This window comes from Malania oleifera, chromosome 2 (assembly GCF_029873635.1).
Source record: "Malania oleifera isolate guangnan ecotype guangnan chromosome 2, ASM2987363v1, whole genome shotgun sequence".
NCBI lineage: Eukaryota > Viridiplantae > Streptophyta > Magnoliopsida > Santalales > Ximeniaceae > Malania > Malania oleifera.
This window is the reverse complement of record NC_080418.1, coordinates 49,847,670-49,873,771: the sequence shown is the minus strand read 5'-3', so window position 1 is coordinate 49,873,771 and position 26,102 is coordinate 49,847,670. Positions and strand designations below refer to the sequence as shown.

General features: G+C 35.7%; 1 protein-coding gene and 1 pseudogene across 1 annotated transcript; both read right to left on the bottom strand.

Annotated features, from left to right (window-relative positions):
- Positions 1-232: 232 nt before the first annotated feature.
- LOC131148175 (G-type lectin S-receptor-like serine/threonine-protein kinase At2g19130) lies at positions 233-2,708 on the bottom strand (annotated as a pseudogene).
- Positions 2,709-25,136: 22,428 nt separating this feature from the next.
- On the bottom strand, positions 25,137-25,592 carry LOC131148174 (uncharacterized). The gene has a single exon (XM_058097905.1). It carries the CDS (start codon positions 25,590-25,592, stop codon positions 25,137-25,139), a length of 456 nt encoding a protein of 151 aa, XP_057953888.1.
- Between the last annotated feature and the right edge of the window lie 510 nt (positions 25,593-26,102).

Below are 26,102 nucleotides of genomic sequence, written 5' to 3'. Positions count from 1 at the left end.
GCTGAGGCATAATTATTCAAAATAACGAGCCATGTTTCCTGAGAAACTTCAGCTTGTGACATTAACCAAGACTCGGAAACTGATGCTCCTATGAAATATATGAGAAACGATATGTGATTAGTAGAAACAAAAGAAACCACTGAAAAAGCAAACCTTTGTACCACGGATTGAAAATATAGAATTATGTAGTTGACCAAATTTGATGGAGCTGTGCATTTTCAACTTACGTTCTTCAACACCCAACGTCAGTGTTTCTCTTGGCCAGAGAGGAAGCTGAGGGATGGCAACTTGCTTGCAAACTTTGGCTTGAGGATGACTTGGTGAAGAAAACTATATGCCCCGGGTTTCGACAAGCATTTGGAGAGACCTTGGGATCACTGGCAGTTCAACATCCAAAACACCCTCAAGAATTTGAATCACCTGACTCATTGACGGCCTATGACTTTCATCATCTTGGATACACCAACAAGCGGCTTTAAAGACTCTGCTTAGCTCTTCTGCATCCACATTTCCATCCAATTGCTGGTCTAATAGGCTAAGGACATCACTGCCTTCAATTATTTTGTTTGCAGCCCAAACAGGGAAGCACTGGACATTGCTGTTTTCAGATTGCTCAAAGTTTCGTCTTCCTGATATCAATTCAAAAAGCGTCATTCCATAACTGTAAACGTCCACTTTGGCAGTTATAGCCATGCCTGAAACCCATTCCGGTGCGAGATAGCCTCTTGTGCCTCTGAAAAAGGTCAAGACCCGGCTGAACTCCCGACCAACAAGCTTTGCAAGGCCGAAATCTGACAATTTAGGAAAGAAACCAGCATCAAAAGAATGTTTTCAGGCTTTATGTCACAGTGTATGATGCAGTCTCTGCACTTGGTATGGAGATAGAGCAGTCCTCTTGCTGTCCCCAATGCAATTTGGTACCTTGATTTCCAGTCCAACACTTTGGATGAATCTTTCCCACAAAAAATATGAGAATCTAGAGACCCATTTCGCATGTAATCATAGACCAATAACTTCTTACTGCCTTCAGAGCAAAACCCCCGAAGCCGAACCAAGTTAATATGTTGGATTGTCCCAATTGTGCTGACTTCTGTTCGGAATTGCTTCTCTGCTTGGTTGATACTTTCAAGCCTCTTCACAGCTACCAGAGTGGAATCAGGCAATGTCCCTTTGAAGACTGACCCGAAACCTCCTCCTCCCAATTTTTCTGAGAAATTTTTTGTTGCAGCTTGCAGATCTCTGAATTTAAATGCCACCAATGAACCCTCCACAGTTTCTGCTGATCTGATTGATCTCCTTCTCCTCCAAAGGCACAAAATCAAGGCAAGACCAAATAGTGCCAATAAACCCATAGCTGAGCCCACAACTATACCAACTTCTCCCTTACTACTCTTGTGAGCAGTGTATTCAGATGCGGAGAGTCTAAGAAAGAGAACTTTTCCATTATTGTCATCTTGTGACAATTGCTGCAGATTTAACAAGTCTCCAATCCATATGGAACACACACCATCATTATAAGCATAAGCAGGGCAAGAGCATTTACTCAGGCATTCCAATTCACATTCTCCGAGATTTGGAATCCCCAATGTATGTGGATTCACAGGCAATCTCATGTTAGGCATTGGAAAAAACTTGTCTTCCTCCCCTTTAGAAGCATTATTACCACACTGCAAATTGGCATTTCTCTTACAACCACCGGACCAATCACTCAAACTCCAATTCTTCTGAGAGCTTGGGACAAAACCCGACAAGCAACGACAGAAATTATCAGTCTTCTCGCTGCAAATTCCAAATGGCCCACAACGAGCATACACTTCACATTGCCGTTGAGGCTGGGCCCAGAACAGATACCATTGCTTGGAAGACTCCAACCAGGCCAATGCCTTGATCTGCCCAGATAAATCCAGTACAGCTCTAGATTTAATGGAAGTATTAGACAATGAATAGGTGAAATAACTCTCGTTCTCATTCATAACATAGCTGAAATTAAAATCTATTGAAGGGTATAAATGAGTGATTCTTATTTCAGGAACCATACCAAAACACTGCCCATTCCACTCCCCACTAGTCCAATACTGCCTAGTCATGTTCCAAATTAAAACATACTGACTAGACCCATCTCCGTCATGTTCAAAAGTGAAGATTCCAGTACCAGGATCATTTGAACTTTTCCACGAAGTAAGGCGCTGTGTCCGATTGGTGCGCTTATTCAATCCAAACTTCATACCTGCAAGCCATGTATCTGTGGGAAAATCGAAACTTTGCCATTTTGTTCTTGACGAATTTGGCCCGTCTCTCAAAACAAAATTTCCATTTTCCAATAGAACAGCTTCTGTAGAACTTGAAGTAGTGAAATCTAAATTTGTAGACCATACTGGGTTTTGAGACCCATCAAAAATAACTAAATTGCCATCGAGCATCTTAAGCTCCGAGGAGTGTTTATCAGAGATGGGTTCATCCCTGTTTGCCACCCAAACTACTGTCTGTAAAGAAATTGTCTTGTACCAGATACCTATGTAGAAGCTTGAGGAATTACTAGGATTGAAGAAACCCAACTCAAATTCTCCGCCAGCAGAGATTATGGTCTGGTCCCCTGACAATGAGTTGCCAGCTGAAATGGTATCAGCTCCTAAAGAAAAATGGGTCTTCAAGAATGAGCAGAGGAAGAGAGAGGAATGCATGAACCAGAAAATGCTTCCGATAGCCATGGTTTCACAAATGCTGGCAGATGAGAACAAGTCTTAAAAACAGTTGTGAGGTGAAGCACGCAGGCAGGGAGGAGGCAGAAAAAGAGAAAATCATGAGATTGCCGGCGTGGACCCGGGTAGGACATTAGGACGGGTCTTATACGGATCCTAAAGCTAAATTCCCATAGGAATTAGCGACTCCGCCTTATTATATTATTTTTTTGACCGTGTATAAATTTTTTTCTAATGTTAAAAAGCTATTTGCCATTATGTCAACTACATCAATCACCATACAATCACCAACTGGCCTAGCACCATGCCCCTATGTTGCCTGCATCAACCATTGCAAAAAAATGGTTGCCCAAGAAACCAGAAATTGTTGGTTGTCAATTTACCAATTAGGGAGGCAAATCTCTGAAATCATGGAATTTACCTTTCCATTTCGGGCTAGAAGTGGGGTAAACTAAAGTAGGGATCAGAGGGCAGCAAGGGAAGGAGGGGGTGGGGGGGGGGAGAGAGAGAGAGAGAGCTATTTTGGTGATTTGAGTGCTGCCAATTCAAAAGAAGATGCATTCAGGGAGTGAGGTGCAAAGGAGTTCAAAAGGCTTTAATGTTAATATTGTTGAAATTGGTTTTAGTGTTTAGGGGGATGGATGCATAAATAGGCAGTGCTATTAATATTCAATAGGCTCAAATTTGAATTGTTCAATTTTGAATGGCTTGAATTTTTAGAAACCTCAAATGTGTTTTTTGTGATTTTGAGGATGAATGGAAGGTCGAATTTCAAGGTTTCTTGTTTTGGATTGATTGCAGCAAAGTGAGTTCAGATCCACATTAGGATCTAAATCTAAATCCCGACTTGTTTCTTTATTTTGGTTAACTTAGACCCAAAATCCAAATAAAAAATCAGGTCAACCCACGAGACTTAGGTCCATTTTTAGTCGGGTCAACACAACCCCCACTCGTACTACAACTAGGTTAACTTCATACCCGAGTTCATTTTTAGTCGAGTCAACCCATGACTAGAATGGGTTACCGAGACCCGCATTCTAGATTGATCCATGGTCCAAACCCAAACCCCAAATCAGGTCAACTTGTGACTTAGACCCAATCTCAGCCCCAAATCTATTTGTTCGAACATGCAAGAAAAATAAAAGAAAAGAAAGTGGGGCTAGTAGTTGTTTAATAGCCAACAAAAGAAAAAAAAAAAAACATTGACAAGAGAAAAGAAGGAGTCGTTTGGCAACCAAGAAAATAGAGAGAAAATGGGGCGAGGGCTGTTTGGCAGCCTAGAAAGTAGAAGAATGAAAAAGAGAGAGAGAGTCAAACCATGGTTGATCTGTAGTGGATCTCACCACAAAAAATAAAAATAAAAAGAACAAAAAAGTGCAACCTTTTTTTGGGTTAGGAGAACCTTGCACAGAAAGAAAAAGTCAGTTTTGAGGAAAAAAAGGGAAAAAAAGAAAAGAAAAGAAGAATAAAATTGAGAAGGAAGAGTGAAATGAGATGAGGGGGGGACAGTGAGAAGACCTAAGAGAGAGAGAGAGAGAGAGAGAGAGAGAGAGAGAGAGAGAGAGAGAGAGCAATTGTGGTGGCTAGAGGACGCTCATCGAGGCAACGACGATAGAGGCAGTGGTGGTGGCATCACCGGAGCATGGAGAACCCTAATGGTTATTTGCCAGAGAGAGAGAGATGTGATGGGTAGTAAAGAGAGAGTCGGAGAACATGAAAGAAAAAAAATAAAAAATATTAATAAGAAAAAGGTAACCAATCCCCCTAAGAAAAAAAAAAAAAAAAAGTCCATACAATGTCATTTATCACCCTTCAAGCTCCAGAGGGCATCCTCTGATGCCTCTAGGTGATGTTAGCATGACGTTACCCCATGCCAAGTGGCACTTCCCTGCTCTCCCTTCGACCCAAGTCAACTAGTACTGACCCATTGACTAGTTTAACTAGCTTTTGACCAATTGAACCAAGTTTTTTTTTTTTTTCTCTATTTCCTTTTTAATATAAATTCCCAAAAACTCATTAAAAAATTTATTAAAAATAGAAAACAATTATAGAAAAATCACCAAAAATCAAGAAAATTTAGAAGCATTTTAGGGAGTTTTTAAGCCAAAAAATAAAAAAAAAATCTAAAAATACAAAAAAAAAAAAAAAAAAGGAAAATTTGAGAATCATTTAAAATATTTAAAAATTGCCTCAAATTACAAAAAAAAAAAAAAAAACCTCCCTTGTATGTTTCTAAACATTTCTTGGTTTTTTTTTAACTTGTGAGTGACTATTGAATGTGTGCTTTGCTTAATATTAGGTTGCATGGATGTTCATTTCTACATGTATGTGCTTGTGAGCTTGTGTGGGTGTGCACCACCCTGTACGAAGGAAATAATAAAATGGGTTATGTAGTCCTCAATCATCACCTAAGGAGCAAACAATCTAACGAAATCACTTTGGGCTTGCTCAATGGTGATTCTATTAGACTCTTTGATTTTGGTACACACCTTTCATATAAGTTTTGCATATGTGATTACATGTATGTTGGTATGCATGTTTGTATGTATATTTTGTACGTTTATTTTGCATGTGCATTGCTTATCTTGTTTGCTTACATGTCACTTTGATCTTTGAATACGTTGGTGTGTTGTTTGGATATGAACAAATCAACTTATAATAATGAACCTTCCTTTGGTCTTAGGGTTATATCTTTGAATACCTTTGAGAAAATGGAGGTAATGGGGGGTTTTTTCTTGTGCAAGACTTCCCAATATCTAATGGTCGGGTAAATAAAACATTTAAAATAGAGAAAATAAAATAATTAATTAATCATCATGGGGATTGTTTCTCTCGCACACTATTGGCCTAAAATGGCTTTTCAATCTTGTTTTGATGATAAAAAATAAAGGATGATTTAATATGTGTTGGTTGAGTGATGATGTTTCAAGATTGCTTATAGACAAAGATCAAAAGAAAAGGAATGGAAAGCTCAATGACTCAAAAGCCACATTCATATGTAGAATGATCTAAAGGAAGTTCAAAGCAACACCAACATAAGTAAAGCGTATGTAGGAACTTAAAGCTAACTCAAGCTCAAGTCAAAAGGGACATGAAGCAAAATACCATGGAAGGCTTGAAGAATAAAGTGTTAGGCTTTAAGACCAATATTGTAAGTACTTCATGTTTAAATATCTCATGAAATATTTTGAAGCTCTTTAAGGTTAATTATGGACTCAGAGACCTTATTTTGAACCCCAAAAATATGTTTTATAAGTAATCAAAGCTAGAGAGCAAAAGGAACTATTGAAAATGAAACAGAAAAACCAGAATATGGTCTGCCTAGACGATTGAGGTGTACGTCTAGAAGACTGAAGAGTTACTTCAGAAGACTGAAGTTTTTGGAGCCATACTTGTGGAAAATTTTTGGAGCCCATTCGGAACGGAACCCTAGGCGCAACATATAAAAGGGGTGCTTTCGGGTGATTAGGTTTTGTGTGGTTGTACCCGTGATAGAGCGAGAGCATTGTATTGCCGCACTCTCTGTGCTTTCTTCCTAATAATATTCAAATCCCTGCAACTCCGTGGACGTAGGCAAAATTTCCGAACCACGTAAATATTGTCTTGTGCGTGTGATTGATTTTTCTTTGGCGTTATTTTTTCTCTATTTTGTTTCTCACAGGTTTTGGGAATTTGTTCGTTTATTCCCAACAGATTTTCCAATTGATACACAAAAGAGGTAGTACACTCTCAGAATACTGAACCCTTCAGTTCAGTCATCTAACCCTGTATCCAGTTCAAATTTTTTTACTGTTTAAAGTACTTCAGAAGACTGAACCCAACACTTCACTCTACTAAACACTATTAATGACTATTTTTTAAAAAATATTTTAAAATTCAAATTAAGGTTTCTTGTGCCCCAAGTTTTATGAAAACTTAGGAAAAACTCCAAGTAATCTTGGGTAACATGAAATTACTTTTAGAAGCCTATAAATACATGGTTTTAAGCAAATTAAACTTACCAAAAAATTCAAAATCTGTTCATAAGCTGAAATTCTTGGTGCTCTCTCTTGCTCAACTTCTTGCAATACTAATTTACTGAAAATCTAAAGTGCTGAAACATCCTAATTTGAGTTCTAATTGCTGATTTTCATCTAGAGAAGGAACTTGGTGAAATCTTTCTTGAGCTTCAATCTATTTCAATTTGATATTTGAATATTGAAGTATAATAGTGCTTTTAAATTGTACTAATCAGCTTTGTTGTGAGAGTGTATTTGTACACCATATTGTTTCTTGTTTCTTGTAGTTGTTTAACGATTCCAGGTTGTTGGATCGTTGGACCAAACGTGAGGTATCGCTTGGAGAGGTGTTGCTCTAGCCTATTGAAGGAGTGACTAAGCATTGGGTATCGCTTGTAACAGTTTGCTCCACCTGGAAAGGAGTGCACTAGTGGAATCATTAGGTGGTATTGGCCTAAGGCAAGGACGTAGGCTAGGGATAAGCTGAATCTCGTAAAAATCTAAGTGTCTCTCTTTCCCTCTCTTTATTTTCGGCACATATTTATATATATATATATATATATATATATATTATGTGTGTAGGCAAAGTGCAGGTTGCTGAGATTAAAAACTGAGATTAAAAAAGACTCTTAATATAAGAAAGTACATTTTGATTAAACTTTTGCGGAAACCCAAAAGGGAGTGCATTGTTTAATCGTTTGCGAAAATCTTAATTAAGAGAGTGCAAATAAATTTCATTCAATACAGGGCTTACATAAATTCATAAGGCTAGAACCAAATACCTTGAGCTCAAATTTGCTAAAGTGCTGCAAATTATATTTGATTGGGTATTTTTTTTGATTGATTACTTTAGTCATTGATTGGTTATTAGGTTGATTAAGTTTTTTTTTACTTGTATGTTGGTTTTTGGATTGATTATTCAATTAAGTTTTTGCTGTGTGATTGCTAAATCAACAAGAAGTTAAGAATTCATAAAAAGAACTAAAAATTTTAATAACCCAATTCACCCACCCACCCACCCCCCCTTCTTGGGACAACTCCTTAACGTTGAATTGGTATCAGAGTCGTGTTATAACAAATCTTAAAAAGTAGTTATATAAAGATCTACATGGCACGTGTTGGAGTAGCTCCCTTTGGAGAGGGTCAATCCTCAACTAGACCACCAATCTTTTGTGGACTAAATTACACCTTTTGGAAACAACATATGAGAATCTATCTTCAAACTATGGATTGGAAAGCTTGGAAGGTTGTCACACATGGTAACTTAATTCCTACCAAACTAATAAATGGAAAAGAAGTTCTGACTGAAATTAATTATAAGATGTTACAAGTAAACTCTAGTGCTATTAATGCCTTATATTGTGCCCTTAACATAAATGAGCTCAATAGATTCATGGCTTGCAAAATAGCAAAAGAAACATGGGACAAACTAGAAGTAACTTATGAAGGCACCATTGATGTAAGAGATAATAGAATTGACATGCTTACTAGTGAATATGAAGCCTTTAGAATGAACTCGGATGAATCTATCACAAGCATGTATACTAGGTTCACTCATATCATAAACTCCCTTAATGTCTTAGGAAAGAATTACTCCACTTATCAAATGATTCGAAAAATCCTTAGAGGTCTTCCACCCAATTGGGAACCTAAAGACATAGCTATTACGGAAGGAAAAAATCTTAAGAATACTTCACTAGATGAACTTATTGGATCTCTTCTCACCTATGAGATGGCAATGAATGAAAGAAATTATGAAAACAAAAATAGAAAATCTATAGCCCTTAAGGCAGCAAAAGAAAGCTCTAGTGAAGAAGAGGAAGATACAAGTGACTTAGATGATGAAGAACTAGCATTCATTACTAAGAGGTTTGGAAAATTCTTTAAAAGAAACAAAAAGTTTGCTAGAAAGTTTAAAAGGTCAAAATATGAAAAAGGAGAAACTAGTAAAAAAGGAAAATAAAAAAGAACCCCCTACTTGATACAATTGTAAACAGGTTGGACATATTAAACCTGATTGTCCACAGCTCAAAAAGGGTGCCAAAAAGAAGAAAAAGAAGATGATGAAAGCTACGTGGGATGATACTAGCTCAAGTGAATCAGAGAACGAATCAAGTGACTAAGAGGTTGCTTGCTATATGACATGGGACGATAATGAAGGACAAAGCTCCTCATCCAAATCATTTAATGATTATAGTAGTAATTCATCTAATGAATCTAGTGATGAGAGTATGCCTTCTTATGAAGAACTTCAAAAGGAACTATTCAAGGTGCATAAGATTCTAGTTAATATGACTAAACGATACACATCATTGAAAAACAAGAATGAAGGTGTAATGAAAGAGTTGGAATCTCTAAGACTTGCTGAAAGAGAAAAAGATTTAAAAATCAATAGACTAGAAAGCAAGAATGAGAAGGTGATAAAAGAACTAGAAGATTTAAAGTCCAAAACTTCTATGGATAATGAAAAAGACTTATATATTTCTGAACTAGAAAATAAAATTTTCAAGATGTCTCAAAAACAAGAAAAGCTGCAAGAAAAGGGTAAAAATACTTTAGACTCAAGAATCAATGATCTTAAGAAGAAAAATGAGGATCAAGCTAAAATAATTTACAATTTCACAAGAGGAAAAGAGAACTTTGATAGAATGATTAGTGCACAAAGAATGTCTTTGAATAAAGAAGGGATAAGGTTCAATGGAGTTGAAAATACAAGGAAAAAGAACCCCTATATGGGGTACTTTACGAAAGCCTCCAAAGACTATGCTAACACCTCATCTAATGTTTATACTCACACTCCATGTTTTCTATGTAAGAAGAAAGGACACAATAAGTTCGAATGTTCGTTAAAGAGGAAATATGTGAAAATTAGACAAGTTTGGAGAATAAAAGAATCAACTTCTTCTAAATCATCCGGACCCAAGAAAGTATGGTTACCTAGATAAAAAAAAAAAGCCTAGTTCACAAACTAAAGACTCCAAAGATATTACGTTTAGTCGTTCCCTTTTAAAAACTAAGAAAGCTACTTAATCCAATTCAATACAAGGATAATGAACTAGTTGAAATAAATAAAAGCTTATGAGATAATTGACAAAACACAAAATGTCATTGGTGGTCTCAAATCAAGAGAACTTAATTGAACATAGCTTATCTTCTAAGAACAAGGAAGCTATATGACACAAAAGGCAATAGTAAAAGGATGCTTGAAGCCTAATAATTTGATAAAGCAAAAGAGGGAAGAATTTATAGCAGTGACCCTACAAGCACTCAACCCGATGCTGGTATTGACCTAAGCCTCATTCTCGGGTCTGCACACATCCGTTAAACAAAGACATAAGAGATTTGATATGTCTCAATTTATCTAAAAGGATGTTAAAAAAAATTACTATAGCAGTAAAAAATGGCAACCTCATAGGTGGATGCTCGTCGGCTGCGCCTCACTTACCCCTGAAGTAAATCCAAGGCATGAGACAACTTAGGCAAAGCCAGACAGCCGAAAACTCAAACACGTGACCTCTTAGAGGCACGATAGGCTCCCTGCCGCTAGGCCACCAACCCAAGTGGTGGCCAAAGAGGGATATTAATCACATTTAAAGCACAAGTGATGGAGATACAGACAAAGGTCTTGAGTTATTCTAAAAAATACATGATCCTGACGTCCTTAGCACCAATCTCTCTAAAGACTGCATGGGCAGAGAAATCTACTATGCATTTTGTCTTCGACCAGTCAAGATTGTCCACAGGGATCAACGAATCTGTAGAACTTCAAGACTCGATTCGAATCGTGTTACAAGTTATGCGCCGCACCGAGACTTGAAGTGGGGGCATTTGTAAACACTAAAATTTTGAAAAAAAAATGGAAGAATATGTATATATATATATATATATATATATATATATATGTGTGTGTGTGTGTGTGTGTGTGTGTGTGTGTGTGTGTGTGTGTGTGTGTGTGTGTATACACTTTGTAGTAGTACAAGTGACAAAAAAGAATACATATGTACAAAAGTACGCTCTCTAGGCTTACAAAAATATAAAGATGTGAACAAATAATACCAAATTCAAGAAAAATAACACTTGGCGACAAATCTGCGACTTTGCCGAAAGTGTCGCTGCCAAAATTGAGAAACTCGGCGGATCTGCGATTTTTGCCAAAAGTGTCACCGCCAAAATTGAGAAACTCACCAGATCTGTGAATTTTTCCAAAAGTGCCGCCGCAAAAGTTGAGAAGCTCGCCAAATTTACAATTTTTTCCAAAAGCACCACCATCGAAGTTGAGAAAATAGCCCGATTTGAATCTTGTTTGTCAAAAATATCGCCATCGAAGCAAAAGACGTTCGCCAGCGATGTCGAACTTGAAGTATCCGGTCAAGAACATCACCATCAGTGAGGGAAAAAATGGTGTCGTCGGTGCATAAATTTGTTGCGCGTCCACATCCCTAGATGAAGATGGCGAGATCGAATCTCGCCTATAAATACCCAGGCCTCTTGCTAAGTCAGGGCACGACAGAAGAAAAAAAAAACCAAGATCAAGCATCAAGTAAAGAAAAGAGAGAGAGAGAGAGAGAGAGAGAGAGAGAGAGAGAGAGAGAGAGAGAGAGAGAGAGAGAGAACAAAGAGGAAGCAGAAGACAAGAAGAAGAAAAAAATTCTTATCCAGAAAAAAGGCTGCTACTCTAGATTGCCTGAAGCAGAGTAAGAAAGAAAGAAAGAAAAAATTGCTACTTCGAATTGCCTGAAGTAGAGCAAGAAAGAAAAAGAAAAAAGTAAAAAAGAGTCTCTCTCTCTCCCTCCCTCCCTCCATTTCCCCGACAAAGCCATCTACTTTGCTAAAAAAAAAAGGTGTAGAGTCAAAAAAAAAAAATTCCATCATCTCCCCCTCCGTCATTTCTCTCTGTCCCCTCTCTCTCTACCCACAAGGTAGCCGTCATTTTTTGACCCAAGGTAAACCCCCCCCCCCCCCAAAAAAGCCCACTTGCTCCACTTAACTTAATATATATATATATATATATATATATATATATATATATATATATATATATATATAAAGGGAGAAGAGCACCCCATCCAAAAAAAAAAGGTCCAACTTCGCGATTAAAGTTTCTCTTACAAGATTGTCTTTGGCGTCGAGGTAAAGACTTGGACAAGATTCACTCCGCTAGAGATCAAACTACTGCAGCCCTCGAAGGAATCTCAGAGGAGGATTAATCAGAGGAAAAACCAAATGTTGTGCCTACAAAGTTTTAATTATACATTCTACTGTATAATTTTGTAATTTATATTTTCTTTATTTTTCTGTTGCATTTTTCGCCTTCCTATAAAATCCACAGGGTTCAATAGTAATGATTTTCTTCTTCAATGTGTTTGTCTTAAGGGTTATTAAATACTAGGCAAATTTTCTCGTATCTCCTCCATTTGACACTAGGAGTCTGAAAAAAGCCAAGACTCTAGAAAGCACAAACACAAACGCATCAGCTGCAATGCAGCTCCTCCATCACCATCCCCACAATTGGGGACAGATATTATGGTTGAAAATAACACTATTATTTATCTACACAGGTGAATGGAAGCTTCCCACAAACCCGCCTACGCTTTTTATTCTTATTCATTCCACCACAATGTGTACAGCCCACTGGGAACATTTTTTATTGCTTTATTTCGACTTTACTCTGTCATCCATTCTTTCTCCGGCCTTCAGCCAGCTTGGAAAGTTTTTATTGCTCCATTTTGACTCTGTTTTCTTTTCTATTCTTTCTCCCAAGTCTTCCGCCCACTTAGCACCTCTGTGTTATTGCTCCATCTTGACCTCCTTCCTTCTCATGTATTTCCGCCAGTCAGACAGTATGGTTCATGGTTTTTCTTTTCTTTTCATTTTTGAACTACTTAAAAAATAAATACTCATTATAAAAGTTCAAAGTAGGCATTGCCTAAAAAATCGCCAAACAAGAAAATTACACAGAAGCAAAGCCAAGTTCAATGACACTAAAATAGTTGCATAGGACTTATGGGTGTAAATTGAACTTGTAATGTTCCTTTTGTAGTGATGTCAAAACATCTATATAATTTTTTATGTCAAGATGGTCACAGTAGTAAATTTAATGAGTAATGTTAAGACTGGAAAAGTTTTTATAAACAAATATACATATGTGAGCACCAACTTTCCGACTACTCCTCTTTGACAGAATTCATTCTTGATCAATGCCTTGCAACAATGAGTTATTACTCAACCAAGTGAATGCCTTGAAAATTATGTAAGTCCACGGTCGTGCTCAATTCAAATCATAAGCCCTCATAACACTTGGTAGGGTTAGAAAGTCCTATGAATGGGCTTAATATACTTGAATGAACACTAATTTGAACTAATAATTTAAACTATTAAATCTTAAGTCGAAGTATGTATAAAAGCACCCGTCATCCACTCAAATTTTTTATTACCCAATAAACTTAAAAGAAAGATTCTCAACTGATAATAGTAAGGATTTAATTGAAATTACAAAGGTTATACATAAAATATGAAATTGAGACCAAATTTCAATTTGTTTGACCATGGGTTACTATTATAAATATAACATTTGCGCGTTTAGGAGCGCGGATTTCAAACCGTGAATTTGGATTTATGTAGATTTAAACAAAATATAGTATAAAATTGTATTGACTTCTTTCAAATCCACACAAATCTGAATCGAAACCCTGAAATCTATATTCCCAAACATTATCTTACTAGAAATTAGGACAAATTGTATCTTTTAGACTAAGAATTGCTTCAAGAAAACTACATATTTTTATTTGTTTGATTTTTTTGGCAAAGATGAAAACAAACATTAATGTGTACTTGTCAAGGTTGTGCTTGGACCATAATACATATTGCACAACACTTTACTCCTTATGGAAATTGAACATTCTTTGGCCCCCCAAAATTACTATAATTTTAAATATTTTAAATTAAAAATTAATTAAATTTAAGTGACTCAATTAGTTAATATTGGAAACTTTTTTTCTTTTTTGGGAAGAAAAAAAATGACCCATTTTCACGAACCATTCATCCTTACTAAAGAACAGTCATCTGTTCTTACTAAAAATTTAAAAGTAGGACAGTGGCACATACTTGATTTTAGAAAACCACAGAGAATGATCAATGTGAAGCCAACCAAAATCTGACAAAAAAAAAACAAAACAAAACAAAACAAAGGCATCCTCATATGACTTGGAGATGCTCATAAGCTGCTGCGACTTCTTTTTTCAAAAATAATTATAGTTAGTCAATGATTCAGAAGTATTCAGTGGGCACAAATATATATATATATATATATATATATATATATATATATATGTACCGTACGCTGTCATCCATTCTTTCTTCAGTCTTCAGCCCACTCGGAACAATTTTTATTGCTCCATTTTGACTCTTCTGTTTTCTTTTCCATTCTTTCTCCCATGTCTTCAGCCCACTTAGCACATTTGTTTTATTGCCCCATTTTGACACCCCACTAAGCAAATTTTTCAAACCTTTCTTAATAACTAATAAATTATATTGTAGGAGCTTTTGTCTTTTTACTTTTCTACATACCATTATCACACTTACTGCTACCAGAGAATTAATATCAAATTTCCATCTTTAAATTTCGTGTAATAATTAATGAAATTATATTCCAACATTGGGAAGTATGACATTTGAATTTGTGTGGATTTAAACAAAACGTAATACAAAATTGTGTTCAAATTTTATCAAATCCATACGTCTAAATTTAAACTTTAAATTCCTTGAACTCCCTTTGATTATTATGGAAAATTTATGTAAGTTTTAGCCTTGAATCTCCCGCAATAATAGATTAAGCATCTTATGTATATGTATATATATAAGTTTTAGCCTTTCTCAAATTCCTACATTTGAGAACATGACATTCACATTTTTAATTTGGATTTGTGTAGACTTACCCAAAATAGAATGCAATATTGTATTACAATTTTATCAAATATATGCATCTAAATCTACTTCAAAATTCATAATCTCAGTCACTACCATATATGTATATATATATATATATATATATATATATATATATATATATATATTGTATTTTTTTTATTTTTTTCAGGGCTAGTAAAAATTTATTAGGCTTGCTCATATAATGCATCCTTTTAAAGGTTTATGTTTGCCCCAGCTCGCAAAATTCCAAACCTTCACAGCAATCTCGCTCGAACAAAGCACATGATTAAAGGTTCTATTTGCCCCAACTCGAAACAGTTACACCAAGAAGCAAGAGCAATTCCCAAGGATTGAACTTTCTCATCCAATGGCAAGCAGTCAAAACGAGCTTTCCAAGCACATATACTGACCTTCTTTGGCAAGAGTTTGTGCCACAACCAATCCATATCCCTTACATGTGGCCCTTTGACTCTAATTAAATCTCATGCACTTGACGGCGTGAAGCTTCCTTTATCATTGAGTTTCCAAATTAGAATATCCTAACCTGGTCTCCCACAAGCAATATTCTGAATGACTTCTTTGGCTTTGTCAATACCAACCAACTCCACTAAGTGCTGTCTATCCCAGGCATCATCCACCCACACATCTTTAATATTAAGCAGAGGGTTTTGAATATTGTTAAATTGCAAACAAAGCGGGCCACTAGCCAACCAATTATCAAACCAAAATGAACCCTTGCCATTCTTTACCTTCAGCTACACGTTCTCCGTCACCTGAGGTAAAACCCTCATGACTGATTTCCAAAATCAAGAACTCGGGTCTTTAGAAACCACCATAGAGATATGTCCTTGTTTCACATATTTAGCACAGAAGAATTTTGTCCAAAGATTATCTAAAGTCATGAGCCTTCATGCAAATTTTATATTGTTAGCCATAGAGGTTACGTGAGTTTAATTGTATTGTTTTGATGATAACAACCCATAAGTGGTTCTAGGTGAACTTGTCTTTGCATAATAAGTTATAGTAAATATAAATACAAATGCAAAGATTAAGTAAATTGGTAATAGGTTAGACATCATCAAAAAAGGGGAGAATGCTAGCCTTGATGGCTACACCATCATGGTTTATTATGTTTTGATGATATTAACATACTTGTTGTTCCTAGTGTTTTCCTATCTTTGCAGATCATGTTTAGTACAGGTACTCGTACATGAAGTACTAGATCAAAGGCAAAGATTGGACCAAGTTGACGATCGAAGTAGTAAAGATCTAAATGTCACGTACTCGAATGAATCCAAGCACAACCGAAGGAAGCTTCACTATTGATTTATATGTAATAAAGGTTGTGTGGTAGGAACATGTTTTGTAACTCTTACTTTTTGTTTCCGCATTATTTATGAGCAAGAGTTAAGCTATTGCATATAAATAATTAGGACACATGAGTTTATAGGATTGCACTAAAGTCATAACCTCAAACTCACCTTTCATGGTTTTCAAAGTTAAACTTAAAGAGTTTGTCAAATGAATCCTAAACTCAAACATGTTTTCAAAAAGGACAAGTTTTAAACATCTTGGTTTCATAAGCATTTTCATACTTGGTCCCAATTGTGTCAAAACATTGTTTATGTCCTAAAATTTCAAAGAAGTCAAGTACATTTTCATAAAGGACATATAAGCATACAAGATATCGAAACAAGCTTTCAAATGTGTTTTCATAAACAACATATCTTATATTTAAAGCAAAACTCTTTTGGACAAGTATTAATCTTCATTAGAATTAATATATTTCATATACTTTTGCCCAAGAATGTTTTAAGTGTTTAAAAGGCTTTTTGGTTGGGTTTAAAACCTAAGTTATGCACCGATCAAATTTCCTGAACACCCTTTGGTATTTGGGGGTATAACTTTTGCTGGAAAAGTCCAAAAAGAACGATCTTGGTGTCTCTGGAAAGTTAAGAAAAATTTTCACAATTTTCATGTTGATGACTTTTTTTTATTTAGGGCACTCGTCAACGAGAACAATGGATTCGTCGACGAGTGACTAGTTGACACTAGTCAACGAGTAAAACTAGTAGCCAACGCAAGTTTCCTGCCCAGGTGACTAGTCGATAAGTGCAGGGAACTCATCAACGATTGGTCTCGTGCCCAGCACCATAACGACTAGAAAACGGCTGGTTTCTTATGGAAATTGCTCCCAACAACTAGTTAACAACTAGTAGGGGTTTTTGGCTATAAATACAAGTCCATAGACTTGTTTAGCATAGCTTTGATGATTTATACAAGCATTTAGTGAAAGATTTCTTTGAATCCAAAACCTAGGCACTCTTGCATTCTAGTTCTTCATTTCAAAGTGCTCAATCTCTCTTGCTTTTTAAATTGTGCTTGATTCAATCTTTGAAAGATTTAGTGTGAGGTTTGTTTTATATTTATTATCAGTTCAAATTAAAGGAGCTTCATTTGTATTCAATCATCTTCTTGTAAAGGTTCTTTGTGAACCAAGTTGTAAGGTTCTTGGTGAGCGCAATAGGGATTTGTTCCCGAGTTGTAAGGCTTGCTCCGCCAATGAAGGAGTATCATAGTGGATTGTGGAATTCTTGACTTGGTACTAAGACGTGGACATAAGCTTGGTGTCGAACCACATTAAAAATCTGGTGTTAAGCTTTATCTCCCTGTACTCTTTATTTTATTTGTCTTGTGCTTGATTTGAATTCAATATATTATGATATAATTACTTGAAATCTTGCCAAGCATTTTATTGTGTAAAGAAAGCTAAAAAACGCTAAAGAGTCCATTCACCCTATAATTACTTGAAATCTTGCCAAGCATTTTATTGTGTAGAGAAAGCCGAAAAACGCTAAAGAGTCCATTCACCCCCCCCCCCCTCTTTGGACTCTAAATACTCCCAATCTAGGACAACTAACTCATATGTAGAGATTTTTTAACTTCATCAAAATCACAAACACCTAATCCACCCTCACTAGTGGGCTTGCACAGTATAGACCACGAGCACCACTTCATTTTCGTCTTTCCATTTATCTCACCCAAAAGAACGTTAAGAGTATAGAATTCATCTTCTTGTGGACTACCTTCGGAATGTCTAATACCACCAACAAATGAGTTGCCATACAAGTGAGTGTTAGGGATTTATATTGAAAGACATGCTTTATGTAATCGGTTTTAGCAGTTATTAATAACTTCAGTTATTCAATTTTAATGAGAGTCTTTGTGAGCAATGTTTGTCTAACATCATTTATTTAATGCTTATGCATGTGTCTTTTATTCTATATAGTAGGTGATCTAGTGTGCAGAGTACGACTAGATCATTAGAAGATTAGATCATCAATTCTTATAGAATATAAGTTTATTGTTCATAGTTTTAAATAAAATTGGACACACCATTGGTAGGGTTATAGCACAAGGTTTTAATAAGTCTGTCTTAACTATTGGGAATGGTACAGTTCCAACTCCTTGTGCTAGTATGTATTGAACAGGACCGTCTTGGGGTAATTGTTTTTATACTGACTATATAAAACAATTAATACATCATGGTTATTATGAGTGCTTATGCTCTTAATCCTGATATGATTATTAGACATGTGCATATAGTGTTTATTACTTTGATTCATAAAAGAGTGAGATTCTTTATGGGTCAAAATACTCAGTGAGTTGGGTGATGACATTATGTGTATGGTGAACATTAACTATTAATGGAATTCACGTCCCGGTATCGGGATTGATGATACCTTCTTGAGGAAGCTTATAAGTTTTGATTGTGTCAAACCCTGCAGGTGGATTTTGAATCTGGCACATCAAATAAGTTAAGTGGAAGGTCTCAGGGAATTAATATGTCAATTAATTAAATTGTCAGTAATTTAATTTAATAGACAAATATCTGTAATCTTTACGTTGAGAGATAAATAAGCATTTAATAATAGGAGCTCAAAATTTAATTTCAAATATGATAGGGAGTGTAATTATAATTCTTTAGTGGTATGAATTATAATTAACGTAATTAAGGATGAATTCGGGTCGGATTAGGAATTCTTAATTATGTGGGAAGCCCTAGTCATATTTGCCCAGAGGTCCCTACTGTAGCCTATATACACGCATCTCCATTCAGCAACTAAAAAGGATGAAAAAACTCTCATAGAGGTAGACGTTATCGTAAGAAAAGAAACCCCTAGCAGTCGTTTATTCCCTCTCCTCTTCGATCTTATTCTTATTTAATTATTTATTCATTACACTTGAGTCAAGTTGCCTTAGTCAAGTTAAAAAGATTAATTGTTGAAGACCCATCCTTTGTCGTTATGCATAATAATAATAATAATAATAATAATAATAATAATAATAATAATAAACAAATTATTGAAAGTTAGGCGTAACATTTTTTTATAATTAGAGTTTTTTTATATATTTTTTGGTTAGGTAGGAATTAGATTTTTTTTCTTTTGTCCTTTTTGAAACTTCTGTGTGAATAAGATTCTAACCTTCTAAACAAAATTTAAATTTAAAGATAAAATGTTATTTGAAAATTTGATCTATGCTATACATTATAAAATAGTAATTATAAGTGTAAGATTAAGAATGCCTTAAATAGATATTTTTAGGTTACATTTCGTTTTCAGAATATCTGTTTTCAAAAATAAATTAGTTTTAGTAAATTAGTTACAATTCAAATCAAGTTTGGGAAGGCACATGGTTGCCCTTAATTTGGATCAGGAAAGGAAGAAATGGCAACTTCCACTTGGCATTATCCACAAATTGGAGAAAACTTGAAAATCTTTGAGAAAAAATAGCAAATGATGACGGGATTGACAATTGGCTTTTTGTGCTGTTCCTTTCCTGGATAAGAATTGATATTTCTAAACATACATAAGAATTGAAATTTCAATGCAAAATGAAACCTTGAATTCCACTGATTGGCATTGACTCCAATTAGAAGACAAAATCGTTTGACCAATTTTCTCAATTGGGTCTCCTTTAACTCCTAAGGAATGCATCATCTAGAAGAAATGGTCTCTTTTATTCTATCAGTCAAGGGTAGTGATTGTGAAGGAGAAGTTACCTGACCAAACCGCACAAAAGGGTCTTCCCTAACTCCACACAAAAGGATGAACGATGTAAGTATATTTATTTATCTATTTATTTGACACTATTGCCCATGTTGTTCTAACATGGGCTTAGCATGACATTGGACCCAAAATAATTCATCATTACATATGATGATTCCCTCTCAGATTATGATTCCCTTAATCATAACATTGAGCTACAAATTTTCAATTGACTTCAAACATATTCACACTACATTGATCAATAACTATGACGGTTGGTATTTCCGCCAGTCAAAAAGTATGGTGGTCAAAAATCTATCAACAAGATTTGAAAAAATGTGATTTGATTAAGCAGGAAACTCCGATCCCTCGGAATTGTTGAAGAACAAAATACATGTATGAAAATGCTATGGAATCATAAACTTTTATTACTGCCCCTAAAAATATGCTCACATTTTACTGTATCTGCCTTCTTACCTATACAAATTTATCCAATAAAAATAAAATAAAATAAATTACTAAAGGAAAAAAAAAAAAAAAAACTCATTGCTACTTCAGTTTCAAGTGAGTTGCAGACTTCACTCCTAAAAAATCATACCTCTATGAAACATCATTCATAAATTTTCAAATTAACATATTGCCATCATCTTTTTTTTGACAACCAAACAGTCCTCCTAAGTCTACACATCAAGGTGTACTCACTACAGACACTCAATTGAGTTCATAGTATATGAGACAGCATTCACACTTATACAGACAACCTTCGTGGTAATGGCAACATTTAATGCTTAACGATCAGGATTCACTTTCACTGATCTTTGCACCATGCTGACTCGCCTCGGAACAGTCACCTTGCTTGCACGAACACCCAGATAATCAATCTTTCTAACCATCTCTCTTTTCCTTCTCGGCTTCCCGAAATCCTCATTTGCAAACGCAAATTTGCTTCTAACACCTTCAACTTCCCCATTCTTTCTTAACTTTTGAAGGAATCTCTGTGTAAAATTGAGTACTCTCTGGAAATAAACTCTGATTTCACTGAATCATGGAATAAAACGAAAAATAACAATGACTTCTTACCGAATACATACTCCAACTGTTTATATACAAGAGTTGGCAAATACAAAACAGATTTTCACCTTTGGGAGGGAAAAATGGTTACAAGCTTACTCTACAACTACTTATGGTTACAAGAGTTACGTCACAGCCTTATCTCTTCAAGCCACGTGTTAGCAAATTTCTCATCACTCATGTTCTGTTTTTGGATAATATTTTTGCCTTTCACTGCACCGATATTACCAGCATTAATATTTAACTTGTCAAATTTAACACTTCCCCTTAAGAGCAAAGCTCTTACTGCAGGATCCATCCATAATATACTCTGGATATTGAATTTGATGAGTGAAAATATTAATCAATCCCAACTTTTTAACCATTCCAACATAATTGTCTACGCCAAGTGCCTTAGTAAAAATATCTGTTAATTGATTCTTGGATGCAACATAAAAATTCTTGATTGTACCATCTAAAACTCTGTTTCTAACAATGTGACAATCTGCTTCTATGTGTTTTGATCTCTCATGAAACACTGGATTTGCAGCTATGTGCAATGCTGCCTAGTTATCACAGTAAAGCAAAACTGATTTCTCATGCTTTGCTTGCAAATCTTTTAATAAAAATAAAATTCAAGTTACTTCACAGGTGGTGCTTGCCATAGATCTATATTCATCTTCACCTGATGATCTTGACACCATTGATTGTTTCTTTGATCTCCATGATATCAAGGCAATTCTAAGAAAAACACAATATCCAGTAAGTGATTTCCTTGTATTCGAGCATCCTACCCAGTCAACGTCACAATATGCTTTTAATTGTAAGTCTGAATCACTAGGAAAAAGAATCCCTTGTCCAAGTGTTCCTTTAATATATTGCCATACTCTCGTTGCAGCCTGCATATGAGGGACTCTTGTTTGGCTAAAAATTGACTTAGCATGTTCACGACATATGTGATATCAAGTCTGCTGAATGTCAAATACATCAATTTACCTATGAGCCTTCTATACTTGCTTGAATTTGATAGAAGTTCATCGCTGTCCTTTGACAGTTTCAATTGTTATTCCATTGAATTTGATAGAAGTTCATCGCTGTCCTTCTCTTGCTTCTAGCAATTTCAAGTCCTAAGAAGAACTTAAACGAGCCAAGATCTTTAATTCCAAATTTAGCATCAAAAACAAACTTCAAAGTTGCTACACAAGTGGAATCATTTCATGTGATGACAATGTCATCCACATGAACCAATAAAGCTATGAACAAAGAACCTTCAGCATGAACAAAGAGAGAATTATCAGCAGTTGACTGAACAAAACCAAGTTGCTAAATAGTGTATGACAGTTTTGTATACCATTATCTTGAAGCTTGTCTCAAACCATAAAGAGATTTAAGTAGGTTGCAAACAACAGGAGAAGCTAAATATGAGGAAGAAGAAGCAACTGAAGTCCCCCCTTACTGTGAAAACCAGGAGGCAATGTCATGTACACTTCTTCATCTAAATCCTCATGTAAAAATGCACTATTAATGTCTAATTGGTGAAGAGGCCAACATCTAGCAGCTTCCAAAGCAAGAAGGACTCAAACAAGGACTGTCTTAGCAACAGGAGAGAAGGTCTCAAGAAAATCAATGCCTTCCCTTTGTGTGTACCCCTTAGCCTCAAGTCTCGCCTTATATCTTTCCACTGTTCCATCAATATTCAACTTAATCATGGACACCTACTTACACCCAATAGGGGTTTTACCAGGAGGTAAAGTGGTCAACTCCCAAGTATGATTATGTTCAAGGGCCTGAATTTCTTTCTCCATTGTAGCTCTCCAACGAGGATCTTTAACAGCTTGAAAGAAGGATTGTGGCTCTTAAGGTAATGTGTTGACTGCCAAAAAATATGACTAATAATAAGGCTCCAAGTGTGAGTAAATGAACCCATCATCCACATCCCAAGGTGCACCAAAAAGATGAGAAGTAGCATAAGTGGTAGCACAAGCATAATTCTGTAAGTAAGCTGGTTTAGTGGATCGCCAAGATGATCTTCTAATAGATGCTGATGGTGGCTCATGAGCTGATGTAGAAGCAGGTTCAGATGTGGCTGAAATGGGAACTGTAGGAGTAGTAGAATCAAAAACTGCAGGAAAGGAATCAGAATGGAGAGGAGAAACCTGAAATGGAATAGGATCAGGAACAAAATTTGAACAAGCAATAGACTCATCTTGTATAGTAAGAGGAGTGACAAAAAAACCATTACCTAAGATGGAAGATGCAAGACCATCAACTTCAGGAATTGAAGTAAAAGGGTCTGAAACTGGGGCTTTACCATCAATAAAAGGAAATATGTGTTCATGAAAAACCACATCTCTAGATATGAAAACTGCATTTGTGGACAACTCTAAAACCTTGTAACCTTTTATGCCAAAAGGATAACCTAGAAATACACACCTCCTAACGCTTACTGCAAATTTGGATCTATTATGTGCAAGAGTAGATGCATAACAAAGGTAGCCAAAAATTCTTAAATGATCATATGAAGGAGGAATATCATAAAGAATCTCATAAGGGGTTTTGTGAGAAAGAGGTGTACTAGGAATTCTATTAATTAGATATATAGCAGTTAACACACAATGTCCCCAAAGATGTAAAGGCAAATGAGAATGAAACATGAGTGACCTTGCTACATTTAAAATATGTTGATGTTTCCTCTCTACAATTGCATTTGGCTGAGGGGTTTCAACACAGCTTAAATGATGCAAAATTCCTTTTTTAGCAAAGAAATCACTCATAATAAATTCAGTTCCATGATCAATTCTAATGATCTTTACTTTCCTAGAAAATTGAGTTTCAACCATAGTGCAAAATTGTTCTAATATGGACCGAGTTTGTGATTTGTGTTTCAACAAATAAACCCATGTACATCTAGAGCAATCATCCACTATAGTGAGAAAATATATGCAAGAATCAATGGTAGATACAGAAAATGGACCCCACAAATCATAATGGATCAAATCAAAACAATTCTTGGAAATATGTAAATTTTCATTAAATGGTAATCTTTTATGTTTGGCAATGGGACAAACATCAAAAAAGAAATCTTCATTTGAATCACAAATCTATACATTATTTGACTTGAGTAAATTCAGCTTGGCATTTAAACGATGCCCCAACCTCAAATGCCATATATGTGGCTGAGTTTTATTAATAGAAGAAACAGCTGAAACAGAAGAAGAGGCTGACTCGCTATCTTCCAGCAAGTATAGACCATTGCACTCTTTACCCAGACCAAGTGTGCTCTGATGAGCAAGGTCCTAGATGAAACACAAGTTACCAAAGAAAATAAGGCAACATTGAATAGATTTAGCAAGTTGACTAATTGATATGAGATTAAAACTGAATGATGGAATACAAAGAACATTATATAAGATGAGGTTTTCATTAATTTTGACAGTCCCAATATGTGTGACTAAGGCTACCTCACCATTTGGCAAATTCACTTGAGAATTCAATGTAGCAATTATGGTGTTGAAACAAGACATAGAATGCACCATGTGGTTACTAGCACCTGTGTCTATAACCCACTCAGTAGATTTAAGATAGGTTCTATTAACCAGTTTGGCTAAAAAAATGGAATGAATCAAATTTGGATTAAAGGTAAGATTAGAGACAATATCGGACATGGTTTCAAGGCAATTGTTATGACTTTGAGGATAAGATGTAGTGGTTGCCACATCAGTAGTGGCAGGAACACCAGCAAATGAACACATATCAGCAACTCTTGAAACCAAATTAGCCAATCCATTACCAGTACTGACATTGGCTGCAAGTTGATTCTTACCAGAGTTACATCCAGCATTAAGGAAGGTTAATAATTTCTCACACTGAGCTTTAGAAATAGGACATTGAACCGAAACATTCTCAGGTGCTATTCTAGAATTGAAAATAACCTGATTAGCACTTGATATTCCTTTAGGTTTATATCCTGGTGGATAACCATGTAATTTGTAACATTTATCAATTGTATGTCCAAGCATATTGCAATAAGTGCATAAAGGTCTCTCCCTTTTATTATTTCCTTTGCTCCAAGTAGAATTACCAAAGTTACTTCCCTTCGAATTTTCATACATCACCACTGAATCGGGATTTGCAATGTAAGATCCTCCATGTACTACATTCTTGTGAGACTCTTCCTGAAGAACCAAGGCATAAATCTTGCTAATCAAAGGAAAAGGCTCCTGCATCAGAATTTGAGTCCTTCTATTCTCAAAATTCTCATTCAAACCCATCAAAAACCTCAAAGCATAGGTCTTGTCATAAGAAACATTTAAAGTTTTGATGGCTCTGCATATACGCTCTAGTAATGGCTCCAAATTTAGTAGTTGATCCCATAGTTTCTTGAATCTTGTATAACACTCAATGACTGACATCTAATTCTGAGAAATATTAGAAATCTCCTTCTGAACATTGTAGATTTTGGGGCCACTCCCCTGTGAACAAAGTTTTTGCAATTCAAGCCACATTTCTCTAGCAGTTTGATAGTACATTATGCTACTCGAGACATCAACATGCATGGAGTTGATCATCCATGAAATCACCATTGTGTTGCAGCTCAACCAATATTCATAAAGAGGAGATTCTAGAGGAGATTCTGGACTTGGCTCAGCAATTTTTCCATTAATGAAACCTATTTTCTTTTTGGCAGTGAGAGCTAAGATCATAGCCCTTGACCAAGAGTGATAATTCTTCATTCCAAGTAGTGGCTGTGTAACCAAGAGATTACCTGGATTTTCATTTGAATTGAGAAAATATAAATTTGGAGAATTGGTTTCAGTGTTCAATGGAGTAATATGATTTTTTTTATCACTCGATTCAGAGGACGCCATGGATGGTGCTCCAGAACTTGATTGAAAAGACGAGCCGAAAATGAAAAGAAATTGGCTAGGAAATCAGTGATTCTGTGTATAAAGACCCAATAAATTATAGCAATTAAATAATAAGAGAAATGATAGAAAGGAAAATTTTAAGGCACGGCAAGGTCTCGTCAACGAACGCGGAGCGTTCGTCAATGAGCAGGCTTTTTGGGATCATCGACGTCGATGCGCGTCTCATCGACGAGAAGTTACCGAGAGGGTTGTTCTAGGGCCTGAATTTTGTTGATGAGGAGTAAATGTTCGTTGACGAAACTCCTTCTTTGACTCGTCAACGAAATGACGTAGCTCGTTGACGAGGTCATGTGGACAAGCATTTCTATAAAAGGCCCAAAACTCATTTTCTGCGAGAGCAACATGAAGATCACACACTCTCTCTCTCTCTAAAACCCGTCACCCTCTGCCTTCTCTCTAGATTTTTGGCCCGATTCTTTGTCGGTTCGATGATCTGAAGCCGCCACGTTA